The sequence below is a fragment of the Ursus americanus genome, chromosome 8 (genome assembly GCF_024610735.1).
Source record: "Ursus americanus isolate L20-20 chromosome 8, mUrsAme1.1.p, whole genome shotgun sequence".
Lineage (NCBI taxonomy): Eukaryota > Metazoa > Chordata > Mammalia > Carnivora > Ursidae > Ursus > Ursus americanus.
The window spans coordinates 52,854,322-52,872,257 of NC_142134.1; the positions used below are offsets into that span (position 1 = coordinate 52,854,322).

The window sequence follows — 17,936 nt, forward strand, 5'->3', positions numbered from 1 at the left end:
CCAATGCAGCTCTTCCTGCCCACAGGATCCTGTCCCTGTGCTGTAATAAAAACACCTTTTGCACCAAAAACATCTCAAGAATTCTTTCTTGACCATTTACTCCTGACCCACATCACATCAGTAGATAGATATTTACTGACATGAAAAGATATTTATGATGTGTTATAAATTAAGAAAAGCAGATAACAAAACAGCACACACAGTCTAATGCCATCTGAGTGTGTGTGTGTGTGTGTGTGTGTGTGTGTGTATACAGTGGTACAAACTTTCTGGACAACAGTTTGGGAGCAGGCATCAAGAGACTAAATCATGTTCATTTACATAAAGTCTGCATGGTTGCTACAAAAATGATGCTGGTGTATCTCTATATGATGAGATTATTGCTGATTTACATTTTTTTCTTTTTATTGATCTATATATTCTGGTTTCTTTTCAGTAAACATTTATTACTTAGATAATAAAAAATTAAAATAACTAAAAAATTATGCTTGAGAAGAACACATTCACATATATTTGTTTGACCTTGTTATAGAGAAGAATTTTCTAAACCTAAAAGCAATGTAGAAGTGGTCTGCTGGAGTTTGTATAGACTGTGAGAGCCAACTGTTAAATATTCAGGAATTTTGCAAGCAAGTCAGTTGGCAGCTAGAAATCAACTACTGTGGAAATATTTGCAGGGCAGATATTGGCAAGTGCTACAGATTGGGCTTTTTTGGGGGGTGGTGGTGATGGTAATTTGGTTTACCAGGACGCAACTGAATGATAGTGATAGCAAAGAAAAAGTCAACTTACTTGTTTATATAAAAATGTATGTATTTATCGATTCGAAAGATCATGAAGTGAAAAGGAAACAATGGGGGAAGATGTTTGCAAAAAGTTTGACAGAGAGTTAGTGTCAGTAACATAAAAGAGAAGGGATAATTAAATAGTAAAAAACATAACCCTGATAGAGAAATGGGCAAATGATGTGAATAGGTAATTCACTAAAAGATAAAAAATTGGCAATAAACATGAAACACCATCTGAGACATTTATAATAAAAGAAAATAAAAATGAAACAATAGCAAGATACCACTCTTCATGTATGAAATTGTCTCCAAAATGTTACTTTTGTGGAGAATGTAGAGTGAGTATTCTGACACCCTTGGGGGCAGGAAAATCGGCTCAAACTTAATGGAGAGCACTTTGGCAGTTATGTATCAAGCACATAACGTTGTCCATAACCTTTAACCTATTCATTCCTTTCAAAAGTTTATCCTAAGACAACAGTAAAAAGCTCCAACCAAAATTGTGTACAAAGGTGCTTGCTGACATTTTATGAAACTGAAAGAGGGAACTTCCCATCAGGTAAATAGCTGGAGACAAAGCTGGCCTTGGCCTACAATTTACTCAGGTGGCAGTTTCAAAACTTTGGCTGGAAAACTTTAAGTAATTAAGGCAGAATTAATTTTAAGGCAAATGTCCAAGTGATACCATTTTTCAATCCCAGCAAGCCTGATGAGGCACAATTTGAGCACTAGGGTCAGGAAGAATGGTGGTGTAAGAAAAGTAGGGAGGGCAGGAAGGAAACAGAGGCACCCCCCCAAAGTAAGGCACTGTGGTCATAGCATCGTCCTCTTCCTTACTGATTAAGAAACCATACTCTCTACCCCTTTCTGATTAAAGCACTCAACAAACAAGGACTAGATGGAAACTTTTTCAGCCTGGTAAAAAGCATCAATGAAACATTCACAGCTAACATCATCCTTAATGGTGAAATACTCAAAGCTTTCCCCTTAACATCAGGAATGAGATGAGGATATCTGGTCTCACCACTTCTATTCAACACTGTCCTGGAAATGCTAGCCATGACAATTAGGCAAGACAATGTTATAAAAGGCATCCATATTGGAAAGAAAGATGATATTTTGCAGATGACATGATCTTGTTTGTAGAAAATATTTAGGAATCTACTAAAAAACTAATGAGAACTAATAAACAAGTTCAGGAAGGTTGCAGAGGAGATATACAAGAGGCCAGTCTGCACATGAAAAGATGCTGCATATCCTTAGGCATCAGGGATATGCAAAATAAAACCATAATGAGATACCACCTCATTCCCACTAAGAAGGCTATAATAAAAGTCAGGTAATAACAAGTGTTAGCAAGGATGTGGGGAAATTAGAAGACTTACACACTGCTGCTAGGAACGTAAAATGGTGCAGCTGCTTTGGATACAGCCTAAAACTTTCCAAAAGGATAAACATAGTTACTATATGATGCAGCAATTCCCCGCCTAGGTATATACCCAAGAGAAAATATGTCTATAGAAAAACCTGTACACAAATGTTCACAGCATTATTCATAAAAGCCATTAAGTGCAAGCAACCCAATTGTCCATCAACTGACAAATAGGTAATAAAATGTGGGCTATCCATACAAATTATTTAGCAATAAAAAAATGAAACACTGATACCAGCCTAACATGGATAAATCTTGAAAACATCAAGCTAAGTGAAAGAAACCAATTACAAAGAAACATATATAGATTCCATTTACATGAAATGTCCAGAACAGGGAAATCTACAGGGTACAATGTATCATGGTTTTCTAAGGCTGGGGCCTATGCAGGAGTGGAGAGTGACAGAGAAGGGGTATGGTGTATCTCTTTAGGGTGTTGAAGTGTTCTAAATTGATTGTGGTGATGGTTGCACAATTCTATGAATTACTTAAAGCCACTGAATTATATACTTTAAATGGGTGAACTTTTTGTATGGTATGTGAATTATATCTCAATAAAGCTTTTGTTAAAAAAAGAAGAAAACAACTACAGGTCATATCTTATTGGCAAGATATTTACAATGCCCTAGATCCAAAAAGAAACGCCTGGGTATGGGTGGGCAGAAACTGCTGTTGACAGTAGGTGAGGAGTGCCCAGAGTCTAAGATATGGAAGCTCTACTTGGAGTTCATTCTCTGAGCTCCTATCGACTAGACTTAGGCTTGTCCTCATTTGCATGGCTGTGATGACTCCATCCAGACCTGGGCTCTCCCATATGGTAGCCACCAGCCCAATGTGTCCATTGAGCACCTGAACTGTAGTAGCCCAAATGAGATGTGCTGTAGGTATAAGACACACACTGGATTTTGAAGACTTAAAATAAAGCACATATAAAATATCTCATTAGTAATGTTTTAGGTTGATTGCATGTTGAAGTAATATTTTGGACCCATTAGGTCAAATAAAATATTTAAATTTTACAAAGAAACCATATTTTCTGAGAATTAAAGTTTTTTTTAAGGACATGTGGATCCATGCATGATTACAAGTAGACATGATTATAAGTGTGTGTTCATCCAATGACGATAGGGAGGAAAGAAAGGCAGGTGGGCAACTCAGAGTGGTGGGGAGGAGTTTGAAGGGAAGCACAGGACTCTAGAATACTCAAGTGCCTCCTTCCTAGACTTGGTTCACAAAGTCAAATACCTTTGGGAGCCAGAAGCTGAATTCTTAGTCAAAGACTACCCTCATCTCCTGTTAGGGGTCTGAGGGAAGAAATGGTTAACATGGAGGAGAAGGAGGTTCATTCTTTCAGTTTCAGAAATATATTTATAGACACATTTCCCCTATTATATTGTGAGGGGTTAGGGGGAAACACAGAGAGAGTAACAGAGAGAGGGAAGTTGGCCTTGCTCATTGTGGAAGAAAAAGCAGATTACAGCAAAAAATTGTATCCAGTCTATGACAGCACATCATGGAGTCCTAGGCTGGGGACAAGTTCTGCTGCAGACAGTGGGCATTTCTTAGCTTTGTTTGCGCATCTGTTGTTATTGTTTCCTTTGTTATTTTAAAAGAGTGGAGCTGTCAGAATGGATTCCTGGGGTGTGCAGATAACTAACCCAAAGGAGATGTTTTAGACTTTATCGGACAAAAGAGATTGTTAGATAGAACGTTTCTCACGTAGAGTTTTGAAAAATCACTTTTTGGAGAAAGTTTGAAAACATCAATGGAAAAAATTTGAGCACCAGATTTTCTTTGAAAACCAATTTGTCAAAGACAAAGACACGATTAGCATCCATTCTATATCAGCACATGAATGATCTTCCCTCTTTATGAGTTTTAGCAGAACTTTGATCTTGAACCCTTCTTCTTTCCTCTCTCAGTCACTTTTAATGGACTGATCACGAGGCAAGATGAAAAGCAAAGCATGTGAGATACACCCAGACTTGTACTACCTTGATCAGCACAGCTGCAACCATATGAATTTTTAATTCAGTCAGTAATCATCTGTGGTTTATTAATACCACCTCCTTCACTTCATTAGTAGGCAAGAGTGAGCTGACTATAGTGAAATAGAGAGCCACAAAAATTCTATTTAAATACAGGTCCATCAGTCAATCTACCAGACCCTATTCTACATAGAAGAAATAGGTTTCCAGAATTTTCTTCTGAATAGAAGAAAATAGGTTTATACTTACTATGTAATTTCAGTGGGATTCAGCAGATGGCATAAAAGAGCTTTTCTCTCCACCCCCCGACATTTAAATGTAGTTACTAGTGAAATAAATGTTTGAGGAAGTACTTAAATTTCCTACAGACTGCCAACGCGACAGACGGGCAGGTTGTGTTGGTAAGTGGCATTTTTTTTTTATTCTATAAAAGAAAATAATGGTTTAACTAGTTATTGCACACAAAAATCTCAAAAGTCTCTATGATTAAGAGATACTGTGGGTTTGGGGTGTTTTTCTAAATATATTATTTCTGACATGGGCTTACTGTGGTTTGAACTAGCATTTGTTTATCAGCTTCTCATCCTAACTCAGAGGAAGGGTTTTCTTTGTTTGGTTTGGTTTTTTGGTGTGTATTCGTTTGTTTTTCTTTGGGTGTATTTGTTTTTCTTTGGATGCCACCTCATCTCATGCATGGCTTGCTTTCAGGAGCTGAATTTGAGTCGGGAGATGAATTTTTGGATTGCAAACATCTCATAGTTTTCTTACAGAGCTGCTAGCTGTGGGTCTCAGGTGGCACTGGTCCTCAACCCATCGCTCCCATTTCTCCCTTTGCAGCAAGAATGCTGAAGAAGATGGGGGTGTAGGAAGATGGGGGTGCAGGTAAATTACTCCTGGAGGCAGTGCTGTCGAACAACCCCTCTGTTTTCATGGGCAGGTTGATTTTAATTTTTTCTCTGGGCTGTTCCCACTAGATATTCTTTTCCGTTTCCTCAATATTCTGGGTGCTACTAGTCAGGTGCAACTGTAGATTTTGAAAGTGTTTCCCAGGCTACACCCAATTTGATCAAAAGAATTGAAAGTAAGTACATCTTTACAATAAAAAGCGAAAGTTTACAAAACCACATAGGAAATAAAGCCAAAATGCTCTTGAACTGGTTCTGATCCTTTCAACCTAATAGCTAGTTGGCCTTGTGTAGAGAAGACTTGCAATTACTATTCGTGGTACTGAACTTAATAGACCAGGTTTACTGTCTGGATTTTATCCATGAAGTCAAGGCAAAGTCCTGATTTGATTATGCCAAACTCTCTAAAGACAACTCAAATGTACTGATGTATTGTATCACAGAAAGTGAGGCCAAATCTATCATAATCATTAATATTGACATAAACACACCTAGAGATACTTTCATACTTTTAAATTAAAGCTTGCTTTTACGAATCAAGTTAGCAAATAATCATTTTATTTGGTAGTAAAATAGTTTGGAGATTCAGTGCTGGCCATCAGGACTTTGATTAAAAAAATTTTTTTTTGCTGATTTAGCAAGTTTGGTATATGAAATTTCAAGATCCTCTAAGTACCTAAAAGTCAGTTCCTCATGTGTACGATACTTTGACTTTTTTTTTTTTTTAAGATTTTATTTATTTATTCGACAGAGATAGAGACAGCCAGCAAGAGAGGGAACACAAGCAGGGGGAGCAGGAGAGGAAGAAGCAGGCTCATAGCGGAGGAGCCTGATGTGGGGCTCGATCCCATAACGCCGAGATCACGTCCTGAGCCGAAGGCAGATGCTTAACCGCTGTGCCACCCAGGCGCCCCGATACTTTGACTTCTTAATCACAGAAATAAAAGTGGTTTCATAAACCGAGTACTTTAAATTGATGATTATAAAGGGGAGGACAAAACAGAGGCTGGGAAAATAGAGGATATTTAAGTCAATTCGTTTAACTAGATAGAAAACTGAAGCCATGTTTTCATTAAGTGCTTGAGACAGGCAGTTTCTAAGAAAACAAGGACCACTTTTTCATCTCGTTTGTGGTGGGTTCACTGTGTGCTAAGCACTCACATCCACGCATGGGGCCCTGTCTCGGCTTCTTGTCTCTCTTGTCACTCTCTTGAACCACACCTGATTACGCTGATCACTGCTACCTTCGATCCTAGAGTTGGCCAGAAGTTAGAAAGATGCCCAGATTTGGATTCAGGCTAAGGAATAAGTCAAGAAATCCCACTTGAACCTTAAACCCACGCCACTTTTACTTCGACCTAGCTTTTACTAGCTGGTTCTGTTTTGATAGATTAGGCCTTGGCCCAGACAGTAATTGAGTATAATTTTGATTCTCACTTAAGTATTTTTACTTGTATGAGTAGCTCTTTCAGGAAGCTGGAGAGAAAAAATTGGGAAATTTCTGGGTCTTTCAGCCAAATATAATCAATGTCATAAAAATGCCACCTTTACTTTTTTTTTTTTTAATTTAGACATTCTCTAAGTGTAGTTGACATACAATGTTATATTAATTTCAGGTGTACAACCTAGTGATTCAGCAATTCTATACAATAAGCTGTACTCACTATAAGTACAATTACCATCTCTCACCATAAAATGTTATTGCAATATTATTGACTATAGTTCTAATGCCATACTTTTCATCCCAGTGACTTATTTATTTTATAACTGGAAGTTGGTATCTCTTATACCTCTTCAGCTATTTTGCCCATCCTCCCAACCCTGTTCCCTTTGGCAACCACCAGCTTGTTCTCTGTATTTATGATTCTGTTTTTTTCTTTGTTTTGTTTTTTAGATTTACATATAAGTGAAAACATATGGTATTTGTTTTTTTCTGTTTGATTTATTTTACTTAGCATAATATCCTTTAGGTCCATCCATGTTGTTGTAAATGGCAAGATCTCATTCTTTTTAATGGCTGAGTACTTTTCCACTGTGTGTGTGTGTGTGTGTGTGTGTGTGTGTGTGTGTGTGTCTTCTTTATCCATTCATCTATCAGCAGACACTTGAGTTGCTTCCATATCTTGGCTCTTGTAAATAATGCTGCAATAAACATAGGGCTGCATTTATCTTTTCAGAATAGTGTTTTCATTTTCTTTGGGTAAATGCCCAGTAGGGGATTACTGGATCATATGGTATTTCTTCTTTTTTAAAAGATTTTATTTATTTATCCGGGGAGGGGGGGAGAGTAAGCATGAGCAGGGGAAGGGGCAGAGGAACAAGCAGACTCCCCACTGAGCATGGAGCCCATTGTGGGGCTTGATCCCAGGACCCTGAGATTGTGACCTGAGCCAAAGGCAGACACTTAACCAAATGAACCACCCGGGTGCCCCTGGATCATATGGTATTTCTATCTTTAATCCTTTGGGGGGAACTTCCACACTGTTTTCCACAGTACCTGCACCAGTGTACATTTCCACCAACAGTGCACAAAGGTTCTCTTTCTCTACATCCTCGCCAACACTTCTTATTTCTTGTCTTTTATGTTAGCCAGATGTTAGCCATTCTGACTAATGTCAGACACTTGTGCAAAATGATATCTCATTCTGATACATGTGCAAAGTTATATCTCATTGTGGTTTTGATTTGCATTGCATTGATGATTAGTGATGTTAAGCATCTTTTCATGCATCTTTTGGATGCTACCTTTCCTTTGAACATGCATTTTCATGGCTGGGTTCCTTTCCTTGCACAGAGTTTACATGAATGGTGATGAAAGGACCCTCTCATATATTCGAAGAAATCAGGATAACCAAGGCATCATTGGATACCTCTCCAAAGGGTAAGTCTAAACAGTGCTCCAAATACTAGATAGGTTTGCATGTGTACCTTGAGGAATTTTTACAACTTAGGGTTGTTTCTGGGACTTTAATTATTTAGGTCCTTTTGTGCCCACTGAGAGATGTGAGGGGTATGTGAAAAGGAAATTGACTCTTTGCTAATATTGATGGCTTGCCTGTCTGATGCAGCTCCAAGAGATTGGATAAGTTCCCTGAAAGATCCTTGTAGCTATGTAGTCCCAGCTGAAAGGGTCTGGGTGGGGCAGAATAGGGGGATGTGGATCACACTCTAGGGTTCATCCCAACACAACACCCTCTGGTCTCCTGTGTCATTAGAATCTTGATAACAAAATAGTTTCTGGACTATAGTGGGTTGATAGCTAGTGCAATAAGCATAACCTAGAATAATGCCTAGCACTTCATAGGGAATAAATACATATTTGATGAATGGATGAACAAAATTTTTCTAAAGAGGAGGAAACTACTCCTATCCTTGACACCCTTTAGTGCTCACCATTCCCTCCTGACTCTCAAACTAGAATCCCAACTCCTTGCAATGATCTGCATCTTGTACAATCTTAGTTCTACTTCCTTTCTCCTCACTCACTCCATACTAACACTGACCATCTTACTATGCCTCAGGTAAGCCACCTCAGGACCTTTGCACTTGCCTTTTTCTTTCTCAGAAATGCTTTCCCCCCAGATCTTCCCATAGATTACTCATTCACTCCATTCTGGTTTACACCATAGTGGCATCTTCTCAGAAAGGTCCTCTCTGACCAATCAATCTAAAAAATCCACCAACCACTGTTACATACCTACCATTATTCTTGATTCATTTACTCTGCTTAATTTTTCTTTTCTTTTTCTTTTCTTTTCTTTTTTCTTTTTCTTTTTTTTTTTGAGAGAGCATGTGCATGTTGTGGTGAGGGGAGGGCAGATGGAGAGGAGACGGAGAGACTCTTAAGCAGGTTCCATGCTCAGTGCAGAGCCCAATGTGGGGCTCAATCCCACAACCTAAGCTAAAACCAAGAGTTGGATGCTCAACTGATGGGAGTGGCCAGGTGCCCCTTTGCTTAAATTTTCTCTATAATATTTAATACTAAACGAAATTTCATTTAGTTATTTATTTTCCATCTCTCCACTGGATAATAAGCTCCTTGAGAATTAGGGCTTTATCTTGTTCACTGCTTTATCTCTAGTTCCTAAAACATGGCCAGTAGATTAACAATAAATAGTGGTTGAATAAATAAATGGATGCATAAATGGATTTTCTGAGAGACCTTTTGCCATGGTCTAATTACCTTTTGAATAAGACCAAAGTTAGGCATGAAACCATGTGCAGGTAATAGAAAGTAATGCAAGTAGAGTCTGAATTCAACCCCATGGGAAAGGAACTCTTAAGAAAGCCATGAGGTGGTACATGTCAAAGGTAGAAAATGCACCAGCTGTGAATCATAGCTCGAGTTCTATATGACCTTGGGAGGGTTGGGGTCAGTGGACTTCCCATAAATATGTAAAACTATCTGTATTAGTTTCCTGTGGCTGCTGTAACAAGTTACCATAAACTTGGTGGCTAAAAACAAGAGAAATTTATTCTCTTGTGGTTCTGGAGACCAGAAGTCTAAAATCACAGTGTTGATTCTCCCTAAAACCTCTTCCAGTTTCCAGTAGCTATTAGTATTCCTTGGTTTGTGGCTGTATCCCCTCCAATCTCTGCCTCCTTCTTCAGATGGCCTTCTCTTTGTCTCTGTTGTCTCCATCAAATACCCTCTGCCTTTTTCTTTTTCTTAAAATTTTTTTATTATGTTATGTTAGTCACCATACTGTACATCATTAGTTTTTGATGTAGTGTTCCATTATTCATTGTTTGCACATAACACCCAGTGCTCCATGCAATATGTGCCCTTCTTAATACCCATCACCGGCTAACCCATCCCCCTCCCCCCCTCCCCTCTAAAACCATCAGTTTCTTTCCCGGAGTCCATAGTCTCTCAAGGTTCATATCCTCCTCTGATTTCTCCCCCTTCAGTTTTCCCTTCCTTCTCTTAATATCCTCCATGCTATTCCTTATGTTCCACAAATAAGTGAAACCATATGATAATTGTCTTTCTCTGCTTGACTCATTTCATTTAGCATAATCTCCTCCAGTTCTATCCATGTCAATGCAAATGGTGGGTATTCATCCTTTCTGATGGCTGAGTAATATTCCATTGTATATATGAACTACATCTTCTTTATCCATTTGTCTGGTGAAGGTCATCTCAGCTCCTTCCACAGTTTGGCTATTGTGGACATTGCTGCTATGAACATCAGGGTGCATATGGCCCTTCATTTCACTACATCTGTATCTTTGGGGTAAATACCCAGTAGTGCAATTGCTGGGTCATAGGGTAGCTCTATTTTTAACTTTTTGAGGAACATCCACACTGTTTTCCCAAGTGGCTGTACCAACTTGCGTTCCCACCAACAGTGTAAGAGGGTGCCCCTTTCTCCACATCCTCTCCAACATTTGTTGTTTCTTGCCTTGTCAATTTTTGCCATTCTAACTGGCATAAGGTGGTATCTCAACGAATTTTCCTGATGGCTAATGATGTTGAACATTTTTTCATGTGGCTGTTAGCCATTCGTATGTCTTCTTTGGAGAAGTGTCTGTTCACATCTTCTGCCCATTTTTTTACTTGATTATTTGTTTTTTGGCTGTTGAGTTGAGAAGTTCTTCATAGGTCGTGGATACCAGCCCTTTATCTGTAGTGTCATTTCCAAGTATCTTCTCCCATTCCGTGGGTTGTCTGTTTTGTTGACTGTTTCCTTTGCTGTGCAGAAGCTTTTTATCTTCATGAAGTCCCAAAAGTTCATTTTTGCTTTTGTATCCCTCGCCTTTGGAGACGTGTCTTGAAAGCGGTTGCTGTGGCCAATGTAAAAGAGGTTACAGCCTATGTTCTCCTCTATGATTTTGATGGATTCCTGTCTCACATCGAGGTCTTTCATCCATTTAGAGTTTATCTTTGTGAATGGTGTAAGAGCCTTTTTCTTATAAGAACACTTGTCACTGGATTTAAAGACCACCTGGATAATCCAGGATGATCCCCTCATCTAAAGACCCTTAACCTAATCATCTCTACAAAGACCCTTTTTCCAAATTAGGTAATATTCACAGTTTCTGGTGATTAGGACAGGGTTAGAAGGTGGGTATATCTTTTGGGTGGAGACACCATTCAACCCATTACACCTTCCATATTAAAGGTGATTTGATTAGAGGTAGTATAATTGTTTATCGATACGTATATTTCCCTGGTTTCAGTTATGTAACTCCAAAGAACGCAGCTTCATTTTATGAGTTTCTCGGAAAAAATGTTTAATGTCAGCCATGCCTGGTTTAATACAGTCATTTAAAGTGTTTTATTTTGTTTTGTTTTTTAAGGATCTGTACCTGTATCGAGATGCTATGAAGAATAGCAACTACGCCTAGGAATGTCTAGTGTTACAAAATGATGAAAACTAATTCTAGCATCTTCCATTTTGCCATAATCTTCATGTTAATATTTGAGATCAGAATCCAGTTGTCCAATGAAAGTGAATTTCTAGTTAACAGATCAAAAGCAGGTCTCTTTCATGTTCCCAAAGACCTATCCTTGAAAACAACAATCTTAGATATATCACAAAACTATATATCTGAGCTTCAGACTTCTGACATCCTATCACTATCAAAGCTGAGGATTTTGATAGTTTCTCATAATAGGATTCAATTTCTTGATACCAGTGTTTTCAAATTCAACCAGGAATTGGAATACTTGGATTTGTCCCACAATGAGTTGGGGAAGATTTCTTGCCATCCTACTGTGAACCTCAAGCACTTAGACCTCTCGTTTAATGCATTTGATGATCTGCCCATATGCAAGGAGTTTGGCAACATGTCTCAACTAGAATTTCTGGGATTAAGTGCCACACATTTACAAAAATCTAGTGTGCTACCAATTGCTCCTTTGCATATAAGGAAGGTTTTACTGGTCTTAGGAGACACTTATGGGGAAAAAGAAGACCCCAAGAGCCTTCAAAACCTCAACACAGAAAGTCTACACATTGTTTTCCCCAGAACAAAGGAATTCAGTTTTACTTTGGATGTATCAGTCAGCACTGCAGTAAGTCTGGAACTATCTAATATCAAATGTATCCTAGATGATAATGGATGTTCTTATTTCCAAAATGTTCTGTCAAAACTTCAAAAGAATTCAAGGTTATCAAATCTTACTTTAAACAACATTGAAACAACGTGGAGTTTCTTCATTACAATCCTCCAACTGGTTTGGCATACAAGCATAGAGTATTTCTCAATTTCAAATGTAAAACTACAAGGTTACCTTACCTTAAGATATTTTGATTATTATGACACGTCACTGAAGGCCTTATCTATACACCACGTTGTCAGTGATGTGTTCAGTTTGTCACAAAGTTATATCTATGAAGTCATTTCAAACATGAATATCCAAAATGTCACAGTGTCTGGTACACACATGGTCCACATGGTTTGCCCATCCCAAATTAGTCCATTTCTGTATTTGGATTTTTCTAATAATCTCTTAACAGACCTGGTTTTTAAAAATTGTGGAACCTTGGCTAAACTGGAGACACTTAATTTACGAATGAATCAATTAAAAAATCTTGCAAGTATAGTTAATATTACCAAGGAGATGAAGTCTCTACAACAACTGGATATTAGCCAGAATTCTCTAAAGTATGATGAAAATGAAGGAAATTGTGCTTGGACTAGAAGTTTATTAAGTTTAAATATGTCTTCAAATATACTTACTGACTCTGTTTTCAGATGTTTACCTCCCAAGGTCAAGGTACTTGATCTTCACAATAACAGAATAAGGAAAATTCCTAAACCAATCATGGAACTAGAAGCTTTGCAAGAACTCAATGTTGCTTCCAATTCTTTAGCCCACCTTCCTGACTGTGGTACTTTTAGCAGCCTTTCTGTACTGATCATTGACTCTAACTCAATTTCCAACCCATCAGGTGATTTCTTCCAGGGCTGCCAGAAGATTAAGTCCATAAGAGCAGGGAACAATCCATTCCAATGTACATGTGAGCTCAGAGAATTTGTCCAAAGTCTAGGCCAAGTATCAAGTGAAGTGGTAGAAGGTTGGCCTGATTCTTATAAATGTGACTATCCAGAAAACTATAAGGGAACCCCATTGAAGGACTTCCACGTGTCTCAGTTATCCTGCAACACGACTCTGCTGCTTGTTACCGTTGGGGTCACTGTGCTGGGGTTGACTGTTATTGTGACTGCCCTCTGTATCTACTTTGATCTGCCGTGGTATCTCAGGATGATGTGTCAGTGGACCCAGACCCGGCGCAGGGCAAGGAACACACCCTTAGAAGAACTCCAAAGAACCCTCCAGTTCCATGCTTTTATTTCATATAGTGGGCATGATTCTGCCTGGGTGAAGAGTGAATTACTACCAAACCTAGAAAAAGAAGATATAAGGATTTGTCTCCATGAGAGAAACTTTGTTCCTGGCAAGAGCATTGTGGAAAATATCATAAACTGCATTGAGAAAAGTTACAAGTCGATCTTTGTTTTGTCTCCCAACTTCGTCCAGAGTGAGTGGTGCCATTATGAACTCTACTTTGCCCACCACAATCTCTTTCATGAAGCTTTTGATAACTTAATCTTAATCTTGCTGGAACCTATTCCACAGTATTCCATTCCTAGCAGCTATCACAAGCTCAAAAATCTCATGGCACAAAGGACTTACTTGGAATGGCCCAAGGAGAAGAGCAAACATGGACTTTTTTGGGCTAACCTAAGAGCTTCTATTAATATTAAACTGATGGAGCAAGCAAAAAAAATAGATCACACATAGATCTAAAACTATTCCTTTGCTGCTTTTGGAAAAATGTTGCTGCTTTTGGAAGTTCCAGCAGTGACTTATTTTGCATCAATACAAATCTAAATGCAATTTTGAATATATGATGTAGATAAAAATGTGTAATTTCAGGCTCTCCAGTTCACCATTTATAAATGGTAACAAAAATTAATGCAATGACATAATTTTGATTTAAGTAGTTAATTTCGAACACATGAGGAATTAATCTTTTTTTTTTTCTAGGACTGAGTTCATTGAATTTATCATGTAATCAAGACAACTACCTGTTTAAATAACTTTAGTTTCTATAGCAGATATCTATATATTGGTGTCCTTCTTGTTTCTACTCAGCGTTTGTCCTTGCATATTGAAGGTCACTTATTGCTAATGCTACAGACTCTTTACCAGGGGGGTTTTCTCTTGACCATGAGAACCTACTTGGCTCACACAATGGGCAATTTAGAAGTGCTGGGGATTTTTTTTTTTTTTAAGATTTATTTATTTGAGAGAGAAAGCACAAGCAGGAGGGGCAGAGGGAGAGGGAGAGAGAAATTAAAGCAGACTCTATGCGGAGCATGGAGCCCAACATGGGGCTCGATCTCACAACCCTGGGATCACGACCCTGAGATCACAACCTGAGCTGAAACCAACGGTTAGACTCTTAACCATCTGCACCATCAGGCGCCCCAAGAAGTGCCAGAGATTTTTCTTGGAAGGAGCTTTCAATGAATATCAGGAAGAGAACTGGTGGATAAATGACCCAAATTTCTCACTCATTTTGGAGATAAATCTGGGCTGTGCTTTACATTATCCCTGAATTTCGAGTAGAATGGAATTTTAATTCTCCATGGTGGAAACAGCTTGATAAATGTATTTTTTTATTGGCTTCCTTTCTATCCCTATCTCCTATCCTCATTCCTCTAAGGGTGTTTCCTGGGATCACCTTTGAAATAAACTACCTGTAGTTGAATAGTTGTCTCAGGGTCTGCACCTGGGGGTACCCAAACCAAGAGTTCTTGAATTACATCTCAGGCCAAATGGAAATTCTGAGTCTGGTTTTCTGTGGCTGGAGATCTTGCTGAGATTCTAGTTGCATGACCTGGCATGCACAAGAGACTTTGCTCTTTTGATCAGAAGGAGGAATATAGTCCATGTGTACTGTTTCTATACATAGCATTCTTGCCTTTGGGAACTATTAAACATGAGCAGGGCATGAGCAGATTGGAACAGTACAAGGAATGGGCTATATTAGGTATTTTTTCCTAACATCATTTTATCAGATTTTGTACTCATCAATCCTTCTCCCTGTCTATCCTTTCAGTCTAGCTGCCAGCTCTGGGAAGGTGTAATCAGATAGCATCTTGTCATAACTGCACCATGTATCTCTCACTTTATGCCCTGTGGCTTCATTAATACCCCTGCACGTGATGTTCATAGAAGCTTGTTCAACCATTCTGGTGTATGCACAAACCTGGAAGTGCCAGAGATATCCCCTAAGGAGATCTTTGACCACTTAAGGGAAGGGAGCCATTAGATAAATATTGTTTTCTTTTATTCTTGGGTTAACAAATGAGTTATGTTCTACACCATTCCTCAGTGCGTCCCCAGTAGGACTGAGTTTTACTCACTCTGAGATTGGCTTTTCACTTTGTCCTTGTTTCGTTCTTCCCAGTCTCCTTACTCTTGATCCCTGACATTACTTCTCCAAACAAATGACCTGTACACAAAGCTCTTGTCTCAGTCTCCACTTTTGAAGAAGAAACCCAAATAATGACCTGTACTTGTTGTTTCTTGCCCTAAGAAACTGAAAGTCAATCAGAGGATATTACATGAATCTAGATAACTAAAATAAAAATCACTGAAACAGGGGCGCCTGGGTGGCTCAGTCGTTAAGCGTCTGCCTTCAGCTCAGGGAGTGATCCCAGCGTTCTGGGATCGAGCCCCACATCAGGCTTCTCTGCTAGAAGCCTGCTTCTTCCTCTCCCACTCCCCCTGCTTCTGTTCCCTCTCTTGCTGGCTGTCTCTCTCTGTCAAATAAATAAATAAAATCTTAAAAAAATAAAAATAAAAATCACTGAAACAAAAATACGCAATGGAAATTCAGAACCATTTAGATCGAATGAAAAAAAGTCTTAGACGTGATGGTTTTTCTACTGGGCACTGAAGGAAGATTTTAACTTTGGATTTTTCAATGTGTGATGATGAGGAATAGAAAGACCATTCTAAATAGAGAGATGAAGGGAACAAAGACAAGAATATCCAGCCTATTTTGGGGATGGTGTCCCAATTTGAGCCATGTAGTTTATGAAAAATGACAGTGAAAAGTTAGATTAAGATCATATTGTCAAGGATCTTGAAAAGTTTTTTTTTTTTTTTTAAGATTTTTATTTATTCATTTGAGAGAGAGAGACAGCCAGTGAGAGGGGGAACACAAGCAGGGGGATTGGGACAGGAAGAAGCAGGCTCCCAGAGGAGGAGCCTGATGTGGGGCTCGATCCCAGAACTCTGGGATCACGCCCTGAGCTGAAGGCAGATGCTTAATGACTGAGCCACCCAGGCGCCCCATGGACCTTGAAAAGTTAAGCTATGGAGTTAGAATTTAGGGATAGAGAAAAATCATCATTTAAACTTTTATGACACGTTATAGTGGAAAGGAAAAAAAAAACAATGAAATATACGCTAAAAAATATGTAAAAGTTCTTGCTCTGGGGCACCTAAGTAGCTCAGTGAGTTGAGCATCTGACTCTTGATTTCAGCTCAGGTCATGATCTCAGGGTCCTGAGGTTGAGCCCTGCATCAGGCTTAGGGTGGAATCTGCTTGAGATTCTTTTTCCCTCTCCCTCTACCCCTGCTCCTGCTCACACTCCAAATAAACAAATAAAATCTTTTTTTTTTTTTCCCAGGCCTTGTTCTGTAATGGAAGTTGCAATAGTTGTTAGGACTGGATTTTCCTGTTTTCTCTAGGATGATTGCACTTCCTGTACTGAACTTCAAGATTTTGTAATCAAGCTTCAATGCTCAGCACTAGTTGTGTATTAGTTTGCTAGGGCTAATGTACAGAAGTACTACAACCTGAGTGGCCTAAACAACAGAAGTGTATTGGCTCACAGTTCTGGAGGCTTGAAGTCCAATAGTAAGGTGTTAGTTATGTGTTTTTTTACCACAATCTAAAAAAATAATATAAGAAGTCTTTCTTATTAACAGAAGAGAATGCTTATATTACAATATAAATGAAAATCACAGGATACAAAAGTATATGTAGAGGATGGTTTCATATGTTAAAAATATGCAGAATAAAAGGTCTAGATGAAAATATACAAAAACATTATCACTGCTTGCCTGTGGTTGGTGCTTGCTTTTACTTTTATACTTTTCTGTACTTGAAAAATTTACAACCAACAAAAGGAAAGGATATCAAAACTAAGTCTTCATTCACAGTGCACCTCTCTGGGAACAAAGGAACTTACTGGCATCATTCTCCCCTGCCACCCCCCCAGCATAAACACAGAGCCACTGAAGGAAGCAGCTCAGAGAGGACACTGGCTACCTAACTTGCTTATGACAAGCCCCGCCCCTCTGTGCTCTGGTGGGACTGCCCTTCTCAGTCCCAGTAGAGTGGGCCCCTCCCCAGAAAACCAGTACATACCCCTGCCCACACCACATCTCCTGACCAGAGAGTTCTGTACAGGTCTCATTTCACAAGGAGACCAGAGCACATCTAGTTAAAAGTTGCCACATTCAGGCCAAGAACCAAACACTGCCCACAGCAGGCAAGGAGAGCCTCGGCAGACAACTATAGCCTGAAGGACAGAGCAGCCAAAACACAACAGCAGAGCACACGCAGCACACACCAGAGACACCCCCTGAGGCACAGGCCCTGAGCACTGAGACCTCTTCTTCATAAGGCCATTATGTTCAGCAGCAGGAGACATAACTGGCTTTTTAAAACACACAGAAGAAGGCAGAGACTTAGATAAAATGCCAAGACAGAGGAATTTTTCCCAAATAAAAATAAGATAAGGCCATGGCCAGAGATCTAAGTGAAACAGATATAAGTAACATGAC

At 39.0% G+C, this 17,936-nt stretch overlaps 1 protein-coding gene across 1 annotated transcript; it reads left to right on the forward strand.

Moving 5' to 3' along the window:
* Positions 1-4,554: 4,554 nt before the first annotated feature.
* On the forward strand, positions 4,555-17,199 carry TLR1 (toll like receptor 1). Its single transcript, XM_045770550.2, has 3 exons — positions 4,555-4,609; positions 7,908-7,994; positions 11,417-17,199. The coding sequence occupies exon 3, from the start codon at positions 11,484-11,486 to the stop codon at positions 13,866-13,868; it is 2,385 nt and encodes a 794-aa protein (XP_045626506.2). The 5' UTR covers positions 4,555-4,609; positions 7,908-7,994; positions 11,417-11,483; the 3' UTR covers positions 13,869-17,199.
* The last annotated feature ends 737 nt before the right edge of the window (positions 17,200-17,936 follow it).